At 44.7% G+C, this 22,011-nt stretch overlaps 1 protein-coding gene across 3 annotated transcripts in view; it reads left to right on the forward strand.

Annotated features, from left to right (window-relative positions):
- Positions 1-14,374, forward strand: part of ZNF511 (zinc finger protein 511) — a 158,317-nt gene extending 143,943 nt beyond the window's left edge. For all 3 annotated transcript variants that reach the window (XM_086921998.1, XM_086921997.1, XM_086921999.1), the window contains 3 exons: positions 4,539-4,663; positions 9,836-10,003; positions 13,633-14,374. In XM_086921998.1, coding sequence (XP_086778124.1) covers positions 4,539-4,663; positions 9,836-10,003; positions 13,633-13,702 — 363 coding nt within the window. In that variant the 3' untranslated portion in view covers positions 13,703-14,374. The remainder of the gene's footprint in view (positions 1-4,538; positions 4,664-9,835; positions 10,004-13,632) is intronic.
- Positions 14,375-22,011: the final 7,637 nt, after the last annotated feature.

Below are 22,011 nucleotides of genomic sequence, written 5' to 3' on the forward strand. Positions count from 1 at the left end.
TGTATCCGTAAATAATCCAGTATTCCACTGAGACAAAGTTTGACTTTGAACTTAGAACTTATCTTCTGTTCCTTTACAAAGTCATTTAAAATGTTCATTGAAATAGACATTTTGAATGTATTAATTCTTTACAAATCTAACGTTTTCTAAGGGGTCTCTGCGCACTTTTAATTTTAAAATAAAATCCTTTGATACCCTTTGGATAAAGTCTAAGAGATGTGCAAGTAGAAGCAACTCTTTGAACAATGGGTGTGGCTGTACTTGCTTGGCATCCTTAAGTAATTCATCACATATTAGTGTCCTGCATTACATAACTCTTTCGGGGAAGCCCGGAGTTGACTCCCTCAGGAAAAGGCAGCCACGTCTACTCTCATGTAAGTATGGGCAAAATTTGCGAATTCGCGGTACACGAATTCGTGCAAAATCTTAACTGCGATTCGCAAATTTCACAAATTCCGCGAACTTGCGGATTATGTTTTTTTTGGCCAGTTCGCAATGGTTTTTTTACAAGTTCGGGAACGCGAACTTGCTTGTGTGGTCGCAACGGACGCTGCCTGTTTGCCACCCTGTGGTTCAACACGGCAACCCTCCGGTTCACCACTGTCACCCTCTGGTTCATCCCAGCACCCTCTGGTTCATCACAGCACCCTCAGGTTCACCAATGCCACCCTCTGGTTCATCACTGCCACCCTCTGGTTCATCACTGCCACCCTCTGGTTCATCACTGCCACCCTCTGGTTCATCACTGTCACCCTCTGGTTCATCACTGCCACCCTCTGGTTCATCACTGCCACCCTCTGGTTCACCCCTGTCACCCTCTGGTTCACCACTGTCAACCTCTGGTTCATCACTGCCACCCACTGGTTCATCACTGCCACCCTCTGGTTCATCACTGCCACCCTCTGGTTCATCACTGCCACCCTCTGGTTCACCACTGCCACCCTCTGGTTCACCACTGTCACTCTCTGGTTCATCACTGCCACCCTCTGGTTCACCACTGCCACCCTCTGGTTCACCACTGCCACCCTCTGTTTCATCACTGCCACCCTCTGGTTCATCACTGCCACCCACTGGTTCATCACTGCCACCCACTGGTTCATCACTGCCACCCACTGGTTCACCACTGTCACCCTCTGGTTCACCACAGCCACCCTCTGGTTCACCACAGCCACCCTCTGGTTCACCACAGCCACCCACTGGTTCACCACAGCCACCCACTGGTTCACCACTGCCACCCTCTGGTTCTTCACTGCCACCCTCTGGTTCATCACTGCCACCCTCTGGTTCATCACTGCCACCCTCTGGTTCATCACTGCCACCCTCTGGTTCATCACGGTCACCCTCTGGTTCATCACGGTCACCCTCTGGTTCATCACGATAACCCTCTGGTTCATCACTGCCACCCTCTGGTTCATCACTGCCACCCTCTGGTTCACCACTGCCACCCTCTGGTTCATCACTGCCACCCTCTGGTTCACCACTGCCATCCTCTGGTTCACCACTGTCACCCTCTGGTTCATCACTGTCACCCTCTGGTTTATCACTGCCACCCTCTGGTTCATCACTGCCACCCTCTGTTTCATCACTGTCACCGTCTGGTTCATCACAGCACCCTCTGGTTCACCACTGCCACCCTCTGGTTCATCACGGTCACCCTCTGGTTCATCACGGTCACCCTCTGGTTCATCACGGTCACCCTCTGGTTCATCACTGCCACCCTCTGGTTCACCACTGCCACCCTCTGGTTCACCACTGCCACCCTCTGGTTCACCACTGCCACCCTCTGGTTCACAACTGTCACCCTCTGGTTCACCACTGTCACCCTCTGGTTCACCACTGTCACCCTCTGGTTCATCACTGTCACCCTCTGGTTCATCACTGCTACCCTCTGGTTCATCACAGCACCCTCTGGTTCATCACAGCTCCCTCTGGTTCACCACTGCCACCCCCTGGTTCATCATGTCCACCCCTGGTTCACCACTGTCAATCTCTGGTTCATCACTGTCAATCTCTGGTTCATCACTGCCACCCACTGGTTCATCACTGCCACCCTCTGGTTCATCATTGCCACCCTCTGGTTCATCACTGCCACCCTCTGGTTCACCACTGCCACCCCCTGGTTCACCACTGCCACCCCCTGGTTCGCCACTGCCACCCACTGGTTCGCCACTGCCACCCTCTGGTTCGCCACTGCCACCCTCTGGTTCGCCACTGCCACCCTCTGGTTCGCCACTGCCACCCTCTGGTTCGCCACTGTCACCCTCTGGTTCGCCACTGTCACCCTCTGGTTCCCCACTGCCACCCTCTGGTTCGCCACTGTCACCCTCTGGTTCACCACTGCCACCCTCTGGTTCACCACTGCCACCCTCTGGTTCACCACTGCCACCCTCTGGTTCACCACTGCCACCCTCTGGTTTACCACAGCACCCTCTGGTTCACCACTGAACCTTTTGGTTCACCACAGCACCCTTTGGTTCACCACTGAACCTTTTGGTTCATCACAGCACCCTCTGGTTCACCACTGTAGATTATGGGGAGAAAGCACACCTGCCCAGCCTCAACCGAGACAAATTATTTGGGGCTGGTTAATGTGTTACTGAATTTGAGCTTCAAGTTCGGCACCTGCTTCCTTATATGTAAGTGCTTCCTGTTGCGGTTTGTGACAGGAGCAATGTGCCATACTTGTAACTATTCTCTGACCCTGCTTGGAGGGTCAGAGCAGGGTCAGAGATTAGTTGCAAGTAGGCAACGAACTCTGGAGGCGCCGCTCAGGAAGCACTTACAGGGTTAAAGCAGGTGCCCAAGTTGAATTTAATTTCTTTGTAACCATTTTGTAAATAGTTACAAAGAAATTAGCTTCAACTTGGGCACCTGCTATAACCCTGTAAGTGCTTCTTGTACTTCAGTTTTGGAAAATACGGTCCGCTCGCGGATTCGCAGATTTTTCTGCAATTTCGCGAGATTCGCGGATCACGAAATTGCAGAAAATCCGCTAATTCCGCAAGCGGAACGAATTTTCCGCCCAATGTTACTCTCATGGGGAATCTAACCATCTTGGGGATAAATAAGGCTTCAACTTGAACAAGAGTGCACACCTTTGCCAAGAATGTCCATACTAATTCTAAATCCGGAGTTGATAGCCAGGTGTTCTCATTCATACTTTTTACTTAATCTCTTCTAAATTACTCCAATTTCCCTGGTTTTCCCTCTGCCACTTTACTTTCTAAAACTCTCTTTTGTGGTTAAGAAACTCCTATCATTCTAAAGGAAAAACTACTGCCACTACTTGTATTCCTGTTTCACTACCTTCTATATTTTCTTTCAATCCATGAATACTACTGCCCTCTCTAGTTACTTTGAGAATGTAGGCCGTGTTACTTGTGTGATCTTATTCCAATGTGCTAGAGCAGTTCTCTGGGTCCTAATGAACCGTGAGGCAAATTAGCGATCTTTGTATCAATTATTAACTATTGCCCTTGGGGTCTTGGGAAGTAGTAGGACTACATGCTTACTAAAATACCAGATACATTTTTTAGGCTTTGACTTTAAGGGTGCATTGAGGTCAAATATTAAGGTTTACACTTGGTAGGTTAGAAACACGATTGTGTTGCAATGTTAATGTTAGATCTTCAAAAAAATGTTGTAATCATTATTAGATTCAGTAGTTTAATAACAAATGCAAAATATATTTTTAGCCAATTGGAATCAGTATGGCCTCCCTTCGAGGTTGTGGTCTACGCTGGCAGCAAGCGTGTTTAAAGATGGCACTGTCAGCACCTGTGTGGTTGAAGTCCTAAATGCGGCCTGGGCACTGTATTTCTGATGTGCACGCTTAGTTCAAAGTTCTGCAAATTCTGTACTTTGGTATGCCCCAAACATGTCTTTTGTACTTAACATTTTGCTTTAGTTTAATTGATTTATAAAAAACAATATAACAAGGTATTTTGGCAGAGCATCTGTTTTAGGAAGTGGTGTATTACTCTTCACCGTTTTTTCAACTTTTGTTGGGGCTTCAAACTAAGTTATTCTGTGGTCTGAATGGGCTGGTTGTGATCGTTGACACGGCGCTGGTTAATTGTGACCTCTATCCATAGAGTGGTCTAGACACTTCTCTGTGGACCTTTCTTTGGTAATGCTAATGTTTGGTAGATTGCAGTGAACAGATTGGAGCATTTTATGATCTCAAAGCCCAATATACAATCCTTTAGAGCCTGCACTACTCCAACAGCTAGCACAAGAACTAAACCCTAATATTGTCTTTTTTCTTTCCGCACCAGACTGTTGACAGAGAGCTGACAGGTGCTGAGCGTCGTCTCTTGATTTCTTTTGCAGTATTAATGTGTGCTCGAAGGCTGTGTATGGGGTGCACAGACCTGGTAGGGACTGGACTACACCAAAGAGACACAGCCGTCTCTTTAATTTCAGGCTTTCCCTTTCAGTAGTTTTGGTAAAGGCTGTAGACCCAGAGATTGCCAGCGGTTAGAGGGGCTCACCAAGCATAGACAGGATGTTTCACAAATTTCCTCTTTCTTTTGCAGTACCAGTGCTTAGTTGAAGGCTGCCAGCAGAAGTTCAAAACCAGCAGAGATCGAAAAGAGCATTTGATGAAGGCTCACCTGTACCCTTCCGATTTTAGATTTGATAAACCAAAGAAGGATAAGAGGTAATCGTGCAACAATGTAAAAATACTGATTTGTGTGGGTTTTAAGAATGTTTTTCATCCGGGTAGTGTCAGTATATTCATAGTGCCTCTTGGCATATACTGTATTGCCCTTAGTGTGTATCAGCTAGCACACTCTGATACTAAACCAAGGTAACACATCTAGTTGATTGTGCCTTGCATCTGAATAATTTCTCCTTTGTCGCTCATCTCCTTCCTATCACTTTTTAGTTTCACTGTTGCTTCTCTCTTGGCAGAAGGCAACAGAAAATCGACCTGCTTCAACAGGGCCTTGTATGTAATACATTCTGTGGTTGGAAGGTGACATTAGGGGGTTGTTTTTTGACGCTGTAAAGGGTTATTCTGATTCTTGACTTATAATGCTGATTCTTCTGTTAGTGATTTACATCCTCAGACGAGGAGAAACCACTAGAATTGTGTAGACCCTACCATCACCCCCTTTTCTGATACCTTATATATCAGCGAAAGAGAATGGAGTTCAAACGTGTTCATTGCACTAGAACGTAAAACCCAGGGAATCGAGGCACAGGTAAACCTGTTTATCAAAATTACCACCAATGCACATGGGATGGACAAGGGGTTTTACCCCACTGGTAACAAACATACTGGGAATAGAGTGAAAGATTAATTGGTTTACCTCTCTGGCCCATATCGTAGGAAGAAAAACAACAGATGGGATATGTCTTCCTTCTACTAGGCAGAAATAACAGGAGAAGGGAATGGAAGGATCAGATTTTGACCACATTAGCCCCTAATGACTAGAATGGAAAGGGAGCACTTTTTCATCTTGCTTTCCTCAAACATGTACAGTATCATGAAAGCAGGTAGGGCATGTTTATTCCACAGACCAAACACTGGGGGAGATGAAGGGTTCCGAAATGAACTTCTGAGATGAACATCTTCACTCTAATTACCCTCCAACTGGAAAGGAACACAACAGAAGAGCTGTCCATGCTAAAATGCCAGGACCTCCAAACTTGCATCAGAAAATGCTGACATAAGACTGTTTGGCCTATGGAGCACTAAACAAGCATGATCCAGACATTAAAGGTGCTCTCAGCAAGCAAATGTAATCAATTCAGTTTCATCATTCTGAAATAACAAGACATTTTATGGAAACAGTATGCTGTTAAATAAAATGATCCTTGGTATGTAATGAATGTCTTGTTTTATTTGTCTGTGACCTGGGTTGCAATTGCAGAATGAAATAGATGTTCTTGATGCTAACAGTTTTTAGGTTCCTGGTTGTCAATTGTCCTTTACTGATGTTTAGATTGACCTAGGTCTTTAGGACAGTGGCTTGTTATAGTCTCGGTATTTGTTGAGCATCAACCAAGCTTTGGATAGAAGTTTGAGTTGTGAGAGAGGGACACGGCCCTGTATGGTGCCATGGGAAGAGTACAAATAGTTTGATAGAAGAGATGGAGGGGTTAAAGATTACAGATAGAAAACTTTGGTGTTGAACTTTTCGGGGGGTTCTCTGGTGCGTTTATTGACAGGGCTGGGTATGAGTCAATTTTACACGTGTTGGAGAAAGTCCTCATTTATAAGATGGTCTTATTTGTTTCTGAATTGCAGTTTGGTACGAGTACATTTGATGTTATGGGGGTGTAATATCTGACAATGTTAGGGCACAGACCAACATTATTACTATCTTCTTTCCTCTCTATCTCGCATCTGGAACTCTAGCCTAGTTAAAGGACCAATCAACTAGAGCTTGTTTTGAAGTGACATGGACTAAAAGGATCAGTAGATATAGTTTGATCAGTGCGAATGTAATATGGTCAGAAGATGGATTGAACTTTGCTGTTTGTGTCTGGTCGGATACCTTTCAAGGGGCCAAGGAGAAAATTTGAGCACAGAGCTACCTCAATGTCGTTGAGCACAGTGTTACCTCAATGCAGATGAGGCATGACCAGTCCTTGGGCACCTGATCTGAAGTTGAGTTCTAGAATGAAGATTGCCCCAAAATAAGGGGTATGTGATTCCACGAAGGCTGGGTTTTTGTTCTAAGGGTTTTGAATGAAAAGAGGCTGTCAGTTTGGAAGTGATTCAGAGTAGGATTTCAGTTGCAGGGTGAAACCCTCAACTTTCATAGAGCACATCCCAACATGGATCAGGCATGGTCTTGGTTCTTGATGAGAAGCAGGAACACTGTCTTTGTGGGTCTGAGTTTGAGGTAGGTGATAGATATTTCGAATAGAATGACTGAACGACAGGAGTTGAGATGATAAATGCCTTGGCGGTGTGCACACATAGTATAATTGCAATTGCACCTGAAATTGATGAATATGCATTGTGAGGTAGACAAACGTTTTCTGGGTGGGTTCTATATAAAGACTGAAAATTACAGGGGAAATGTTGGATTCTTACAGGACTCCACAGGTGGCTAGCAGTGGTTACGATCTGGGTGTGCTCATAAAGATAAATTAGTGGTCTGTTAGGCAGTGAGGGAACCAGTGGTTTTGTGGACCACTTTCTTGTTTGCTTTAATGGCTTTTTGATCAATGCTGTTTGTTTCTACGGAGGCCCGATAACACTGTGAGCTGGGATAATTTTCTATTGCCTCAGTTGTTCTGCATCGAAGTATGCCAAATTGGTGTGATTGAAAGAGGTGGGGGTCAGAGGGTAGGTGCCCTGCTGCTACAGCTCTGTCATGAGGTTCAACTGATTCTGGTGAAAATTGCCCCCAGAGATTCCTTCCAAATGCCAACTCCTCTGCTTTATCACCATTAACTTTCAGCAAATTAACCTGCCTCGATGAAGTAGGAGCTGAAAGGAGAGGACAGACCTTTTCGTGAAGGCTGCACAGGAAATAGTTTATCTAAACTGATCTAATTTATATAGTAGGTATGTTGAAACTCTAGTGGGGATCCAGCCATCCTGGACCTATGTTAGACAACAAGGGCCAGATGCATCAACACTGTTTTGCGATTCCCTAATTGCGACTCGCAATTAGGAAATCGCAAAACGGCATGCATGAAAGTGTGCTGAACACTTTCTGCGATTCCTAGGGGATAGCAAATGAGTAACAAATTGCGACCTACCTCATTAATATTTATGAGGTAGGTCATTTGCTATCCCCTAGGAATCGCAAAAATCACAGGGATGGTGGCCTGCTGGGGTCAGCAGACGACCATGTCCGTGATTGCTTTTAAATAAAGCAATCTTTTTCTTTGTAAAGCAGCCTGTTTTCCTTAAAGCAAAACTGGATGCTTTACAAAAATAAAAATGAGAAGTTTACCTTTCATTTTTTAAGAGCAGGCATTTGTCCGTGGGGCCACTGCCAGATCTTAAAAAATGCTTTTACAGACCTTCACAAAGGGGAAGGGGTCCCATGGGGACCCCTTCCCATTTGCAAATGGGCTCCCATCTACTTGAAGGAGGTGGTAAAATGTGAATGTTTTGCTACCACATTTCGGTCACAAAACATTCATGCATACAGATGCAATTCGGTATTTGGAAGGGACGCCCTAAACACGCCCCTTCCTAATAGCGAATCTCAAACCCATGTTGCGATTCGGTAACAGGTTACCGAATTGCAACATAGGATTTGCTGCATCTCAAAAAAATGTTTGCATTCGCAAAGAAAAATGCTTGATGCATGTGCCCCCTTGACTGTTACTCTACCAGCACCCCATTGTCTCTACTTGTATGTTCAACCTGTAACCCCATAGCTACACAATTACCTATCCTCTAGTGCCTTCCTGCAGAGTCTCTTCATGAGCCCTACACTTTTTTAACATCTCCTGTTTTCATTTGGCATTTGCTTATCTGCATATTCTCCTTTTCAGTTTTTTTTTTTGTTGAAATCCCCCCAATATGTTTCAGTAGCTTGGGTTTGACAGGATTGCATTCTCCACTTTAGTTTTTCTTCTAAGTGAAGTAGAGCACTCTCAGTGGCTTTGCCCAGACATTCCTAGTGGGTGCTTGGATCATAGCTGCTGAAATGGTCTAAGTCAAGCACGCTTTTGTTAACCGGTAAAGGTTTTGGCCAGTGTTTTGTAAACAATACTGTTTCAAAAGTTCTCAGATTAAGTGCTTCATTAATAAGTGCTAGAATGGATTGTAAAGACCTTTTTGTGCAGGGCTCTCACGATGGAAGTTATCTGCATGGTTTGTTGCTTTGAGGGATTCAGGGATGTTCATAAACTTTTAAAGAGTAAGCAATAAAAGATCTGCATTTTGGGGTTTTATGTTATGGAATGAGTGAGGTGGTGGTTATTGAACTTTATTTTGCCCAGTCGGATTTGAGATTGATGTGACTGAGTTTAAACAAAGCATCTTGCATGTAATTGGGTTTTCATGGTTCAGTCCTACCGTACACGCAATGAAGTCTTTTCTTGTCCAAACGCAGAATTAACGAGAGGCTCTTCCTGAAGGATAGGCATTATATATTCCTTACCAATGTTAACATGTCCCGATATAGACCTAATGGGCTGGCTTTTTTCATACATTGTGGAACTGCCCAACCATGGAGCAATACTGACAGAAAATGCCAGATCTGCTCATAGAAGTAACCGAAGGACAGGGCTGAAGAAAGACCCAGGAAAAATTCCTTTATAAAAGAAGGCAGTAGTACATTTGTGTACTTATTATTGTTGTTGGCTTAATTAGCTACAATTAGCTAAAGTATTGCATGGCGGTATATAAAGGCCTTGGTGCATAGGTGATAGGTGAAAGAGGTAACTAAGTTGGCAGGTCTAGAAAGTGATGTCCTATATATTTGACAAAAGAAAGGGTTAATAGGGGTGTCATTAGTTCAGACTTTGAATTGACTTTCTAGACTTTGAAGCCAAAGGGGAGGATGACAGTCTACCTTGACTTCCCCAATGGTTTTGTCCCACTGGGTCCAATACACTACTATCCTTTACGAAATTGGCATAGGGCAGGCTCTCTCACTGAGTATAGCACTTTAAACAAAGACCTGATGATCAGTCATTGTTTTAGGGTGACCTGATATGGGACGATAACCTCCTATTAATTTACCGTTGCTATACTTGCAAGTTGTGTGAGAGTTTTGACTCCCAATTGAGTACTATGCTATATAAATGTGTTATTAGTTATGTAAATTAAAGTTATTTTTATTAGCCCATTGTTCCAGCGAAGCTTCGAACTGATACAATTTTACTTACTATGGCTTTGTGTCTGCAGTCAAGGCAAATTAAGTCAGAGCCCTCAGCAGAAGGACCTGGTTATCTCCATGGATATAACCCCGGAAGAGTCAGCAGATAGTATGGATGTCTGCCCCCCAGACACTACAGTCGATGGCCCATGCATTCCAAGTGTTAGCAGTGGCTCAGCGCTCCTCTATAACCACAAGTAAGTCACATTTCTCAACTTGTGGCCCTTTAGGGGAATACTTCTAACCCACGCCTAAATGGTTGATGGCAGGGAAGCTGTGAATCTGATTCAGTGTCCAGTTGCTGTTGATCGCAGCACTTTCTGGGAGGGAGCTGATGATTATGGCCTGACCTTGGTGCACTGGTTCCCAATCCTGTGATGGTCTTTGATAGTAATAAACATTCACTAGTACTGTCCATTTGTGCAATCATTGATCTCTTTCACAAAAGATAACTTTTGTTTCTGAATTTATATATATATATATATATATATATTTTTTTTAATTGCCTATCTGCGTGCCACTTTGAGAGGCTTTTTGTGAAACCTTTTATAATCAAAACTGTCACGAGTAAAACTAAATGACTAGGAACCTTTTTCATGATCCTCATTTAGTTGGAAAAGAAGAGAAATGGAGCGCATACAGTGAGCAGGTCCATTGAGTAGAAAACAAACTCCTACCCTGTCAGGGAGCCATCTCACCTCCATTCCAGCATGCCTTGAAATGGGAGTTACTTCAGTTCATGTTGTTGATGTTACCTCAAGTTCCGAATCTTAGGCGCTATATGTTGCCAGTGTTGCTGCTGAGAAAGTAGGTAGCTTGTTTGTGATTTCATTGAAATATCCAGTGATGGAGAACCGGTGCTGCAAGTAAGTAAATTAATTTTTCTTTTCCATTGTGAAATCTTCATTTGTGGTCGTAAAGGCTGTATAGAGTAGCAGACCCATTGCTCTGAAAAGTAAAACATTAGAATGTTCAGAGCTAACTAAGTGAGACTAAATTAACTGAACGGATAAGTAAGTAGCCTTGACCTAGTTGGGTCTCTTCTCTGGGGTCTGGACCCAGGCTATAATGGTAGTTTTTCCTCCTGTAGAATGGGCCGTAGGTCTGCTGGGAATATATTTATTAGCTGTCTGATAGCATCGGACTACGCAGGAAACCATTTGTAAAGTAATGTTTGGATGTGGCTAAACCTGTTCATATAGTCTAATAAATGACCTGTTTTTTTGGACTTTCTGACGTCTGTGGTCTTGTCCAGGAAATAATACAAAATATTTAAAGATCTCTTCACTGGAGATATATGGTTGTGAAATAACTTGGGCCAAAACATTGTTTGGTTAGTATGGAAGTCCGAGACAATTGCGGGTAAAAAGGCCAAATCAGTCCTTATGACTATTCTTATAGAACACTACTTGCTCGAAAGGACTTCCTGAAATGAGGGAGGTGTAGACTGTGCCTTTGAATTTCACCTGTAGGAAAGTCCCTGTTTGCAAAATGTGTCCTGCAGCGCCTAGTCATTAATAACTCATTGTTTTTCCTGACGCATACTGCTGATGGTATCTACTTTGAAGTGGTCCATGTCTGGAAGAAGAACTGCATTGATATCCAGGTCTCTGGTTATCAGCACCCGCCTCCTAATGTTCTCTTGGGACAGAGTCTTAAACCTCTTTTATCCATGAGTTTCCAGACAGATCATTTTTTAATATTTTTGCTTTACTCAGTATGATTTCCATTTTGATCACTGGAAGGAAGGCCTTCAGCGCAAGATGCATTACCCTCAATTGCAGCAGACTGGTGTGATACTAGGTCCCCTCAGACCAAATACCTTGTATCTTGAGATGATCCACATCCAATTAGTGAAGCATCTATCATGTTTGCTTGTCATGGTGGATTGTGATGGTATGACACTTCCTTCATATTACACTTTTGTTGGCCCCACCTTGCAGAGGTGCTAGGGTTAGTAATTTTATCATCTTCGCTCCAAGAGAACTGTGTCCATGTTTTTCTAATCTATTTAAAGTTTTTTTCTTGAACTGTTTGCCCATAAGAAATATTAGGGCTCATTATATCAGGACAATTCAATATAGTATCACATTCTATCATATGAGCCATTATAACGAGTGCAATGGTGTATATAGAGTAAGAGTTCATTAGGGATGTGTCCTTAATAAACAATATAACAATTACTGAGAGCTAGGACTCAGGAAGAAGAGGGATGGATATGGTACATTGGGGGATGTAATCAATTTAGATATACCTGAAAGAGTTGGGATTTTAGGTGTCATCTGAAGAACAGAAGGCACTTTTTGGTGTATTGATTATCTGGCAGAGAGTTTTGGAGGATCTTTTAACTCCTCTTTAAGATTGATTATGTGTAGAGGGGAAAATCAGCACAAGAGCTGACAATGAAATCCTACGCGGATTTTCAGGTTTGGGATTCGCCTGTTGTTATCAACTGTATAATAAAAAATGTTTTGAAGTTAAATCAGCAGACACGTCCCTCAGTCCAATATGAGAATTTGAGTTAGGCATTTTCGAAATTGCAGCCATATTGGAAGCCCAATTGGTGGTTATCTAGGGTTAATTTACGAGATGAATTGGTTGGGGCCCCATCTTTACTATGTTGGTCTCATGTTAAGTAAATGTTAGACAAAATAAATACACCCTAAAGTCCAGTAAAGAGACCCTGTGCTAGGCTAGAAACTGTACATTCTTACGAACCTGACTTTTTTTGGATAGAAAATTCTCTCCTGTGAAGGAGAGACATTTGTCTTTTGTGTATCTGAAGTCACTCATAGGTAGGGCCTTTTGGTAAGTGTAGGCTTTTTTCAACCATTTTCCTAGATGCAGGTAAGGGTATATCCTCCATCTGAGATGTGCTGCCACTGCAGCCCTTTCAGGCCAACTTGTACTAGAAATGAACTCACCCTACAACAAGTCAGAGTGTTTATGTTTAGCTGGAATGTGATAGTGTACACCCTGAAGCTCTGTGGCTCACATCTAGTCCCTGTGGAGTCGTTTGGGATGTACCTGTTGAAAGGCCAGAATTCTAAGTTTTTTGCATTGGGTTTGTTTGTTTGAGGTTTTCCGTTCAAGGTGTATTGAACTCCTGCTTTGGCGTCTTCTTTCCTACCAGAAAATATTGCTTGTTAATCCTTTTGCCTATGTAGTATGAAGCTTTCACCGCATGCTTTTGCAGTCGTTTGTTTATCTCTGCTCGAGAATGATTCTGAAGAAAGTAAGACCACATTTTTGGGTGACTGGAATGGGGCTCTTGCATCTCAATGAAAAGATATTTTGAAGAATAATCAGTCTCATCTGTCTTTATTGTTTTGTGTCACTCTGGGATGTGTTTGAAAATGCTTCTCTACAACAGAGGGGCCAGTAGAAGGGGAAAGGGAAAAGAAGTCTTGATTTCCGGCAGTAGTGGTGAAGAGGAATTTCCTGACTTCATTCCCCTCATTTTCATCCCGTTTTTAGTTAATAAGGTTTCATGAAAGGGGTTCCCAGCCATTTAATTTCACTCTTGTGACTTTTTTTAATTATGATTATCTGCTTTTTAAATAAAAAATATTGCAACTTTCTTTCAGTATTGCCTGATTGCACTAAAAAGGCTATTTTCTTAAGGAGATATACTCTCTTGTGAATGTGCTCCAGGATCATGGGTTTAATTAGTCATTGCTTGTTAATTCAATGCAGATTCTAATTGTTTGGAAACTAGTGTTACTGGTAAGCAACACATTCTTTTTTGTGATCTAGGACCATGAACAGACGACTTCTTTCTTCAGGAAATGTCTTTTGTTAAAAGGTCTCTGTTTTTTTGTTGTAGGATACCCTCCACTATTTGCTTTGGTCAGGGTGCTGTGCGAGGATTTAAAAGCTCAAAGAAAAAAAAGTGACAGTTCTTCGAGTGGTTGGTAGAGCTACATAAATCTTCAACAGCATGAAAGTACAAGAAACGACTGCAGAATGTCACATCTGCCTGCTCAAGACTGTTGGTACAGAAGACCTGTGCAGGCTAGAGCTAGAGAAGCCTTCTACAGCTTGCTTGAAGATACCTAAACCCGCTGCACTCTGGTGATATATGAGCTTTCTACAGCTTTTTTCTGCAGGAGTCTTCAATTGCTGGAAATATGTGGAGACCTGAATGTAACTGATGCGAGTGTAGCCCAATAAACACTCTCTTGGGCGTGGTAGTTTGACAAATCATCCTCATTACCGCTGACTCTCCAAAATATCTAATTTCACCATAAGGGAAAGAGTTGTACATTAGACGATTAGTCAACGGAAATCTCCTAGTTCAGTAGCTATGGCCAATTTTTACCATATAGTTTTATCATATTTATAATTGATCTATTTCACAAAGCAGAGATGAACAATTCTAATGATTATTCCTTTCTTCAAATGGGAAGCCCTAACTCATTGTCTCAATGGACAGTAAAGTCTTTTAGAGAATGCTGGAGTCTTCTTCGTGACCTCTGTCGGCTTTAAGAATTGAGGGATTGAAAACACAAAGGTGTTAATTTTTCGTATGTATGAATAATAAAGTGTTTGTTCTTTCACCATTCAAACTGCAAAATTGTGCTTTAGTGTTGAGATCATTTTAGTGGTATTTTGCTTGGTACGAGCTGTCTTACCAAGCAAAAGCAAACAGCTACCTCCTTAGGGTGGGCACTCTGGGAGGTACCAGTATCTGATCCTGTGATGTGGGGTCCCCAGGGCCATAAGTGGCTCCATGAGGGGGGCTGCGGGGCCCCCCTCCATTGTAGCATTTAGCCCCAGGAAGGGGAGGTCGTGGTCCCCCTTATTTTCAATCAATTACCCCGGGGAGGTGGCGGTACCCTGGGTTACAGGGCGGCTGTGCAGGCCCTCAGCAGTAAGTTTGTGTTTTGCCCCAGGGAGGTGACTGTGTCCGGGGAGTGGGCTGCCTTAGCAGGCCTGCCCGTATGCATATTTTTAAAATGCCCCAGGGAGGTGACCATCCCTGAAGCTGTGGGAGGGGCCATGCAGGACCCCCCTGACGTTTTTTTGCGATTTGCCTTGGATCGAAAAAAGAAAAGCACAGCCCTGGTGAGGTGGCAGTCCCGGGACTTTTACAAGCCCGAGCGGGGACCTGGCCTAGCCAAGGGTTTTTCGAAAGCAAGCATGCCCCCCCCCCCCCCCCCCGAATGTGAATATTGCAACACTTTTTTGAAAAAAATGCTTTTTTAGCTTGGCGGAGTCTCAGGTGGACCCCAAGACCAGCGCTTAGGGGTCAGGGTATTCCTACCCTTCCCCCTTTTATTTTTTTATGTTTTGTGTGCCGAGATGGCTGCCAACACTTCTTGGTTTGATTCCCCCTTTTTTCTCAGCCCTTCACTTGACGCATCGCACCGGAACTTACCATGCATGTTAGAAATGGGGGTCTCTTGTTGCCACAGGTATGCACCTTGACCATGTAGAGACCCTTACTTCTAAGCAGGGTAAGGGAGTTAAACTTCTGAAATAACCCCTGGTCACCCCCTTGGTAGCTTGGCATGAGCAGTCAGGCTCATCTCGGAGGCAATGTGTAAAGCATTTGCACATAACACACAGTAATACAGTAAAAAACTGCAAAGATACACCACATCCGTTTTAGAAAAATAGGCAACATTTATCTATGAAAAACAGATCAAAACAATAAAAATCCAACGTACAGTCATCAAAATATGAATAATACAAAAATATATTTTCTTGAAGTTAATAGCTCCGTCCAGAGCTATCACGGCGTTGTGAACAAACCAAGCCAACAGTTCAGGCAGACCAAAGTCATGGGCCTGCTACGATGTCAGGAAGACCGTTGGAGATGCAGGGCTTCGTGACCTTGCGATGAGCTCTGAAGAGCCGGCCTCGGTACCGGGGGTTGGTGCAGGAGTCATTCTGCTTGTGAAGTCACATGCGTTGCAGATCGAACTCCATGTGGTTGAAGTCAGGACCGCCGTCATCAGCAGGCAACACAGCAGTGCTGTGAATTTGAGCGGTGTGGCTAGCAGTGCTCTCAGGTCGCCGTCCATGCAGCAGCACTGTGATGGCATCCAGCGGCATCAGTGAGGCCAGGGCTGCTGTGTGAAGTGGGGTGGTGCTCGTTGCAATCTCGACAGGTCTCATTGCAGGCAGTGGCTTCGTCGTTGCTGAAGCGCTGTTGTCAGTAAACGATCTGGAGTCAATGGCGCCGGCATCCGTCTACGGTGTGGGATGGAGTTTTGCGTTGGGTAACTGGGGGTGACTGTATGATTTATTCAGCATTCCGTCCATCATTTGTTTGCGTAGCACTTTTCACCCTATGTGGGATGGGTATGCCCAGACATGAGTCCCTTGCTCACTGTGCCACTGCATTCAAGATAGCCTGGCTGATGAAGGGTAATACCCAGAAACTGGTCCCAGGATTCTTGTTTCCAGTCCAGGGAGGACTTGGCAGTTCGGTCTGGACTGTTCCCATTAAGCACAGGGTCAAGACTGATTTGCATATGGCTGAGTCTTAACTGGGGTGGCATGGTGAGCAAAAGAAGAATGGATTTAACCCAGATCTCTTGACTGGGGTAGAATGTATGATTTATTCAGCATTCCGTCCATCAGTTGTTTGCGTGGCACTTTACACCCTAAGTGGGATGGGTATGCCCAGACGTGGGTCCCTTGCTCACTGTGCCACTGGATACAAGCTAGCCTGGCTGATGAAAGGTAATACCCAGAAACCAGTCCAAGGATGCTTGTTTCCGGTCCAGGGAGGACCTGGCTTGGCAGTTCGGTCTGGACTGTTCCCATGAGGCACAGGGTCAAGACTGATTTGCAATAGTGTTCCAGTGCTAGCGAGAGAGCAGGACGGTGCCCCATCTTTGTAGATATGGTGCTTTTCTGCTCTCTCCCTCTTACATTATGCAGCAACTTAACTGTAACTCATATTCTCTCACTTGCTCATTCTCACTCATACTCATTCCTACTCATTGTTACTCACACACAAATATACTCACTGATTCTCATTCTCACTCACTAACAAACTTACACACACACACTCACTCTGGTCCCTGGTTCAACTGCACCTGTTGCACCATTGATAGCTGCACCTGCGATTCAGTCCCACTCCCTCTTAAAACATCCAATCAATAACACGTAACACACTCATACTCCTTCACTTACCCCCTCATGCTCATTTTCACTTATTCATGCATATTCCCAAACTTTGATTCCCACTTTCACTCTCATTTGCACTTTCAAACACACACACACACTTTCAATCAATCGCATTCACTCTCAATCACTCACAAGTACATACACAAACATATAGAGAAATAACATTTTTGTTTCACTTACCTGTGGAGGCTCCATGGCAGCAGCAAAAGTGGTCTAGTCAATTTTTAAGTTGTGTTGCAAGTGGAACATCAAACGTAAACCATTCACATACTGCAGAAGTTTGGTGATTTATATATTCACTTCCCTGACCTGTTTGAAGCAGGCAACCCCCAAAGGAAGTGGATGAAGGAGTAAAATCATAAAGCATGTGAGGGCAGATCAACTTGAAGGGTTAACGAAGATGGATTTCTTGGAGGAGCCTCTGTTAGTACTTGTGCGCTAATCAATAATGTAGGGCTTTGTGGCACCACAAACCAATGGAAAGGGCTCCAATCATGGTGCCCTCAAATCATGGTCTCCAAAGTGGACAAAAGCCCTGCATACTCCCCTGTACTGCTAGCTGTACCTTCAATGTTCCTGCAACAGAGCACCAGGTATCTGTTCAGGTGAAGGAACATGAGCTCCGCACTGGCTGAGGGTGCAGGCATTGTGTAACGGCTGGAGCTACAGGAACTGTTTGAGTGATGTAGCAGGATACGGGTATGCACACACTTTTCCAAATGCATGGGGCTACTCTCAGGTCTCCTTCTGGCTATATAAATCAAATCATGCAGCAGTGTCTCATGCTATCGATACTCACCATAATAAGAATAAAAGAATTATTTTTTCCATAGCTTCAGCTCCTTCACTAATATGGCTGCAAACACTACCTACCATATTACATTTATTTTGCAGCATGCCCACATTTAAATCTCTGCATCTTTGTCTAACCTTTTATTTGAAGAGAAAGAAACAGTAACTGAGTGCAAGTTTGGCTTAAGTGTAAGTGTCTAATTTATTAATTAATTTAGAGCTAACAAATTGGGAACTTGCTGTATAGTTGTAATTCACAATATAGCCTCATTTTTCTCACAGCAGTTTCGCCATTTAAAGAACTATTGCAGAGCCAAAAACTGGAAAAAGATTTATCAACTGTCTGAACACTAACTTAGATGACAGAAAATGCCACATTAAAAAAGATACTCATCCCCGCCACGATCTCTGCTCCACCTTGATGGGTACAATAGAGATCACTGAACAGTAATTACATTGTTGAATTAAAAATGCATGTATTACCTTTTATTCCACAAAAAGCAGTGGTATTAAACCAACATATGTTTAAGGAACTGTGAAATATGGAAACGTTTTCACGATTACATGTGAAATACAGATTTTGTCGCATCTGTGCAAAGGTTTTACATCGTCCAGGCTACTAGGAATATCAAGCATGGAGGACCAAGCTCATCGAAGTTATGCAACTGAAAAATGCAAATTATGGGGCACTTTCATCCGTTTGAGCCAGAAACAAAATGTGTGGTAAATTCAGCATATTTTGGAAAAGATGTGGCAAATTCAGTAAATCCATAACTATGCTGTAAACTCGGCAGCCACAGTGTCACATAAATACACTTGTTTCACCATTGCCTATTGTTTTCATCAAGAATGTATTTGTGACAGGTAAACAAAACCTCAACATTTTAATTCCTGTCATGCCCATTGTTATTTGCACTTTGAATAAAACAGCTTGTAAGATAAAAAATACATAACTGATACCAGGTCATTGCCACTTCAGACCTTTGGTGACATTTGCAAACTACAAGGCCAAATATATCTCTTGATCCCTTCAATGGTAATATTGAACTATATTGCACAGTAACTCCTTATGCATGCTCTGTATGTGCTTAACTCTGAACCATTGTGTTTATGCGAATAGATAAACCTCAACCTTAAACAAGAGACAGCTCATTTAGGTGCTACCGATGTATAACACATAAATACCAAAATAATTTGCATTTGGTGCACTCATTAGACAGCATGAGGAATTCGGCCTAATGGCTATGTCAAAACATCCACAGTATATGTGTGTTCATAAGGAGTCCTGAAATTGAATCTTTGAAGCTTTTTTGAAAGTTCTAGTAATCATTTAAGGAAGATGTATTCTAGAGGCTAAGCTGTCCATCTGAGGACCTTGATTTTGCTACTTGACATTGACTGAAAATTGTGCAATTCTGGGAAATCGCAAAATCACAGTGTGTCTAGATACTAGTGTGTGTGTGTGTAACAAAAATATATAAGCCACCACTTGATGAATACAACCTGGCATCATTTCCCATCACCTTCTATAATGGGCAATGCTCTGTTGCTCTCGCATTAGGTCCATGGTATAGAAATACCAACATGTGCATGCTTTTAAATTGTGAAAAGGTACCCAGCTTATTATTCTCTGTGGAAACCCCTTCTTTTTGAGCTGTTGGGGAGCTCACCTCATATTGTAACAGCTAGATAAAAGCTCCCACGATTTTCTTTATCCCGGTTTATTATTCACACCGCAAGTATACTTCTCAATGGCTGTGGGAGCACTTTATCTGATAGAGACATCTAGCCACAGATTCCTTAACTTAGAATATCCCCAGGCGTTAGACTGGATCCGGAAAACTTTTTGCAGCAGCACCTCTACGCCGGGGGATGGCGCCACATGGCTCCGCCCTGACGTCGTCCACTGACGTGACGTCAGCAGAGCCTTATAAGCCACTCCTGGCGCGCTGACGTCAGTTTTTCTTCTTTTCCGTGTCCCAATGCGGATCCAGGAAAACCAGAGGTTCCTTGGCCTGTTTTTCAGGCCTTCTCGACACCTTCGGAGTCATGGAACAGTGTGCGATCCCTTCGGGCTTCAAAGCGGGTGAGACCTGTATGCGGCAGATGTCTGACACGGATCCGCACGTGATATGTATGTGGTGCCTGGGAGTGCACCACGACTCCGAAGAGTGTGACCCCTGTCGGATGATGAAACCTAAGTCCCTGAGGGAGTGTCGTATGTAGCTGCTGGCCGCCCAGATGTCCGGTCCTGCTCCTTCACGCCGCCGATCTTCTCGGGATCGGGCCCAGTCAAGGGGTCTTTCCTGCGGACGACGTTCGGAGACAGGTAAGCACAAGCAGAAGTCACGGAGGTCATCCTCCCGTAAACGTGACGCTGGGACCGCTGCTCTCGGTCTTTGCCAGGCACAGGCGCCCAGGAGACGTCTCCCGATATCCACCCTTTCCGGGTGTTGGAGCGACTCGGATCCAGATGGAGGCCTATTCAAAGGCTCTCCAGTCTTTCTTTGGGTCACCCCCTCTCCCTGGTGTGCTTTCGGGTCCCACAGAGGAGGAAGGCACTCATGTCTGGTCTTCGCCAGCTGATTCATCCTCAGTTCTGGCTGCGTGCCTCGACTCCGGTTCCGGAGTCGATAAGTCAGGATACGCCCTAGAGAGGCATCCCAGTCGTCTGTCCAGCCCACCCATACAGTCAACGCATAGCCCTGTGCAGCTTCCTGCACTGACATTGGCTGCAGCACCGAGTTCGATGCCCTGTCGACCTCTTTCCTCCCCACAGGTGGAGGTTGCCGCTGGTCCACACCCAGTCCGAGCCCTCTCTGCAGGTTCTCGACGTCGATGCGACGCCGTCTCGCCATCGGTCTACGCCGGTGCCGGCGGCTACAGCTCCTCTGTTACAGGAGGATGAAATCCCTCTGGGCTCACTTTGCCCAGGGTCTTTTTGGTACCCCTTGGTGCAGGTGCCTAGCATTCCATGGCCTTTGGATTAGCCTCCAACCGTCCCCGACCAATGAGTTATTATCGCCCCCCCAGAATGGCGACAGAGGCTAGTGCGGCTTTCGCGTCGGCTGTTTGAAGGGCTGCAGATATTCTTCACTTGCGGCCACCTGTGGTTTCCTTGCCCTCCGATTGTTTACTGGACCTCCTCCACCTGGAGCCTGTGGACGTGGAACCTTTGCTGCTTCTTGGTGGGTGTTTGTTTGACATCCTGTTTGGTACCTGGGCACGGCCCTCCTCTGGTGACCCTATTGATTAGGCCATTGCATGCCGGAATCACCCGGCTCCAGACGATCCTGTCTGCTTGTCCCTTCACCCTAGAGCTCAGGGTCTAGTTCTCCAGGCGGCTTTCGCCTTGCAGCCTTCTTCCGCTCTGCTGTTGCTACCTCCCTCTAGGGATCTCGGTGGCTGGAGACATGTGGTTGCCACATTTTTGCGTCCGCCAGTGCAGGCATCTGTGCCTTGAACACGTCTTGTGTGTTTGCACGTGCTATATTGCCCTTTGGGACTTGGTTGAGCTCCTTCCTCCTTGTCTTCCAGAAGGACCCCGGGCTGACTTACATCGCCTTCTTCTTGATGGCTGGGGATTGGCACAATTTTCCCTTCGATCGGCCCTGGACACTACTGACTGTGGGTAGGGAAATGGCCCGGGCGGTTACTTTGCGTCGCCATGCTTGGCTGTGCAATGGTAATTTTCCCTACAATGTTCGGAACGCTCTTCGGGATCTGCCATTCATGGTGTGGACCTTTTTGACTGTCACGCTGATTCAGCGGTCTCCCGTCTCATGTCTGGTCTTCAGTGATTTTCTGGCTCTTGCGGCCTGGATATCTAGTCCTTGTGGCCTATCTTTTTCATAGGTTGTATGACATGGTGTTGCTTTTCTTGTGCATAGGCAGATTTGCCTTGCTTGTTTTGGACCCTGGGTTCATGATTTAATGCCCAGATGGTCTATGCGGCTACTCCGCCATGTTTGCCTTTGTTAAGTTCGGCTGGTCAGCGGGTTCTGCCTTCCTTTGTCCTGTGTCTGTGAGCTTGTCTCAAGAGGAGCCCCCTTGCTGGGGTTGAGACTTACCCTATGTGGGGTATTTGCTGGCGATTGTGTAGCTGCCTTCCTACACAGAAGGCTTGGGAGGCTCCTGTGGAATCTTCCTCTCAGAGGTTCTTCTGTGAATCAGTCTATCCTCTCTTTCTGCTGTTACGCAACCCACAGGTTGGCGTAGCACTATTGCACTTTCAGTTGGAGTTGGGGTCTAAGGTCCGTAGTACTTCAAT

The sequence above is a fragment of the Lissotriton vulgaris genome, chromosome 5, assembly GCF_964263255.1.
Source record: "Lissotriton vulgaris chromosome 5, aLisVul1.2, whole genome shotgun sequence".
Taxonomy (NCBI): domain Eukaryota; kingdom Metazoa; phylum Chordata; class Amphibia; order Caudata; family Salamandridae; genus Lissotriton; species Lissotriton vulgaris.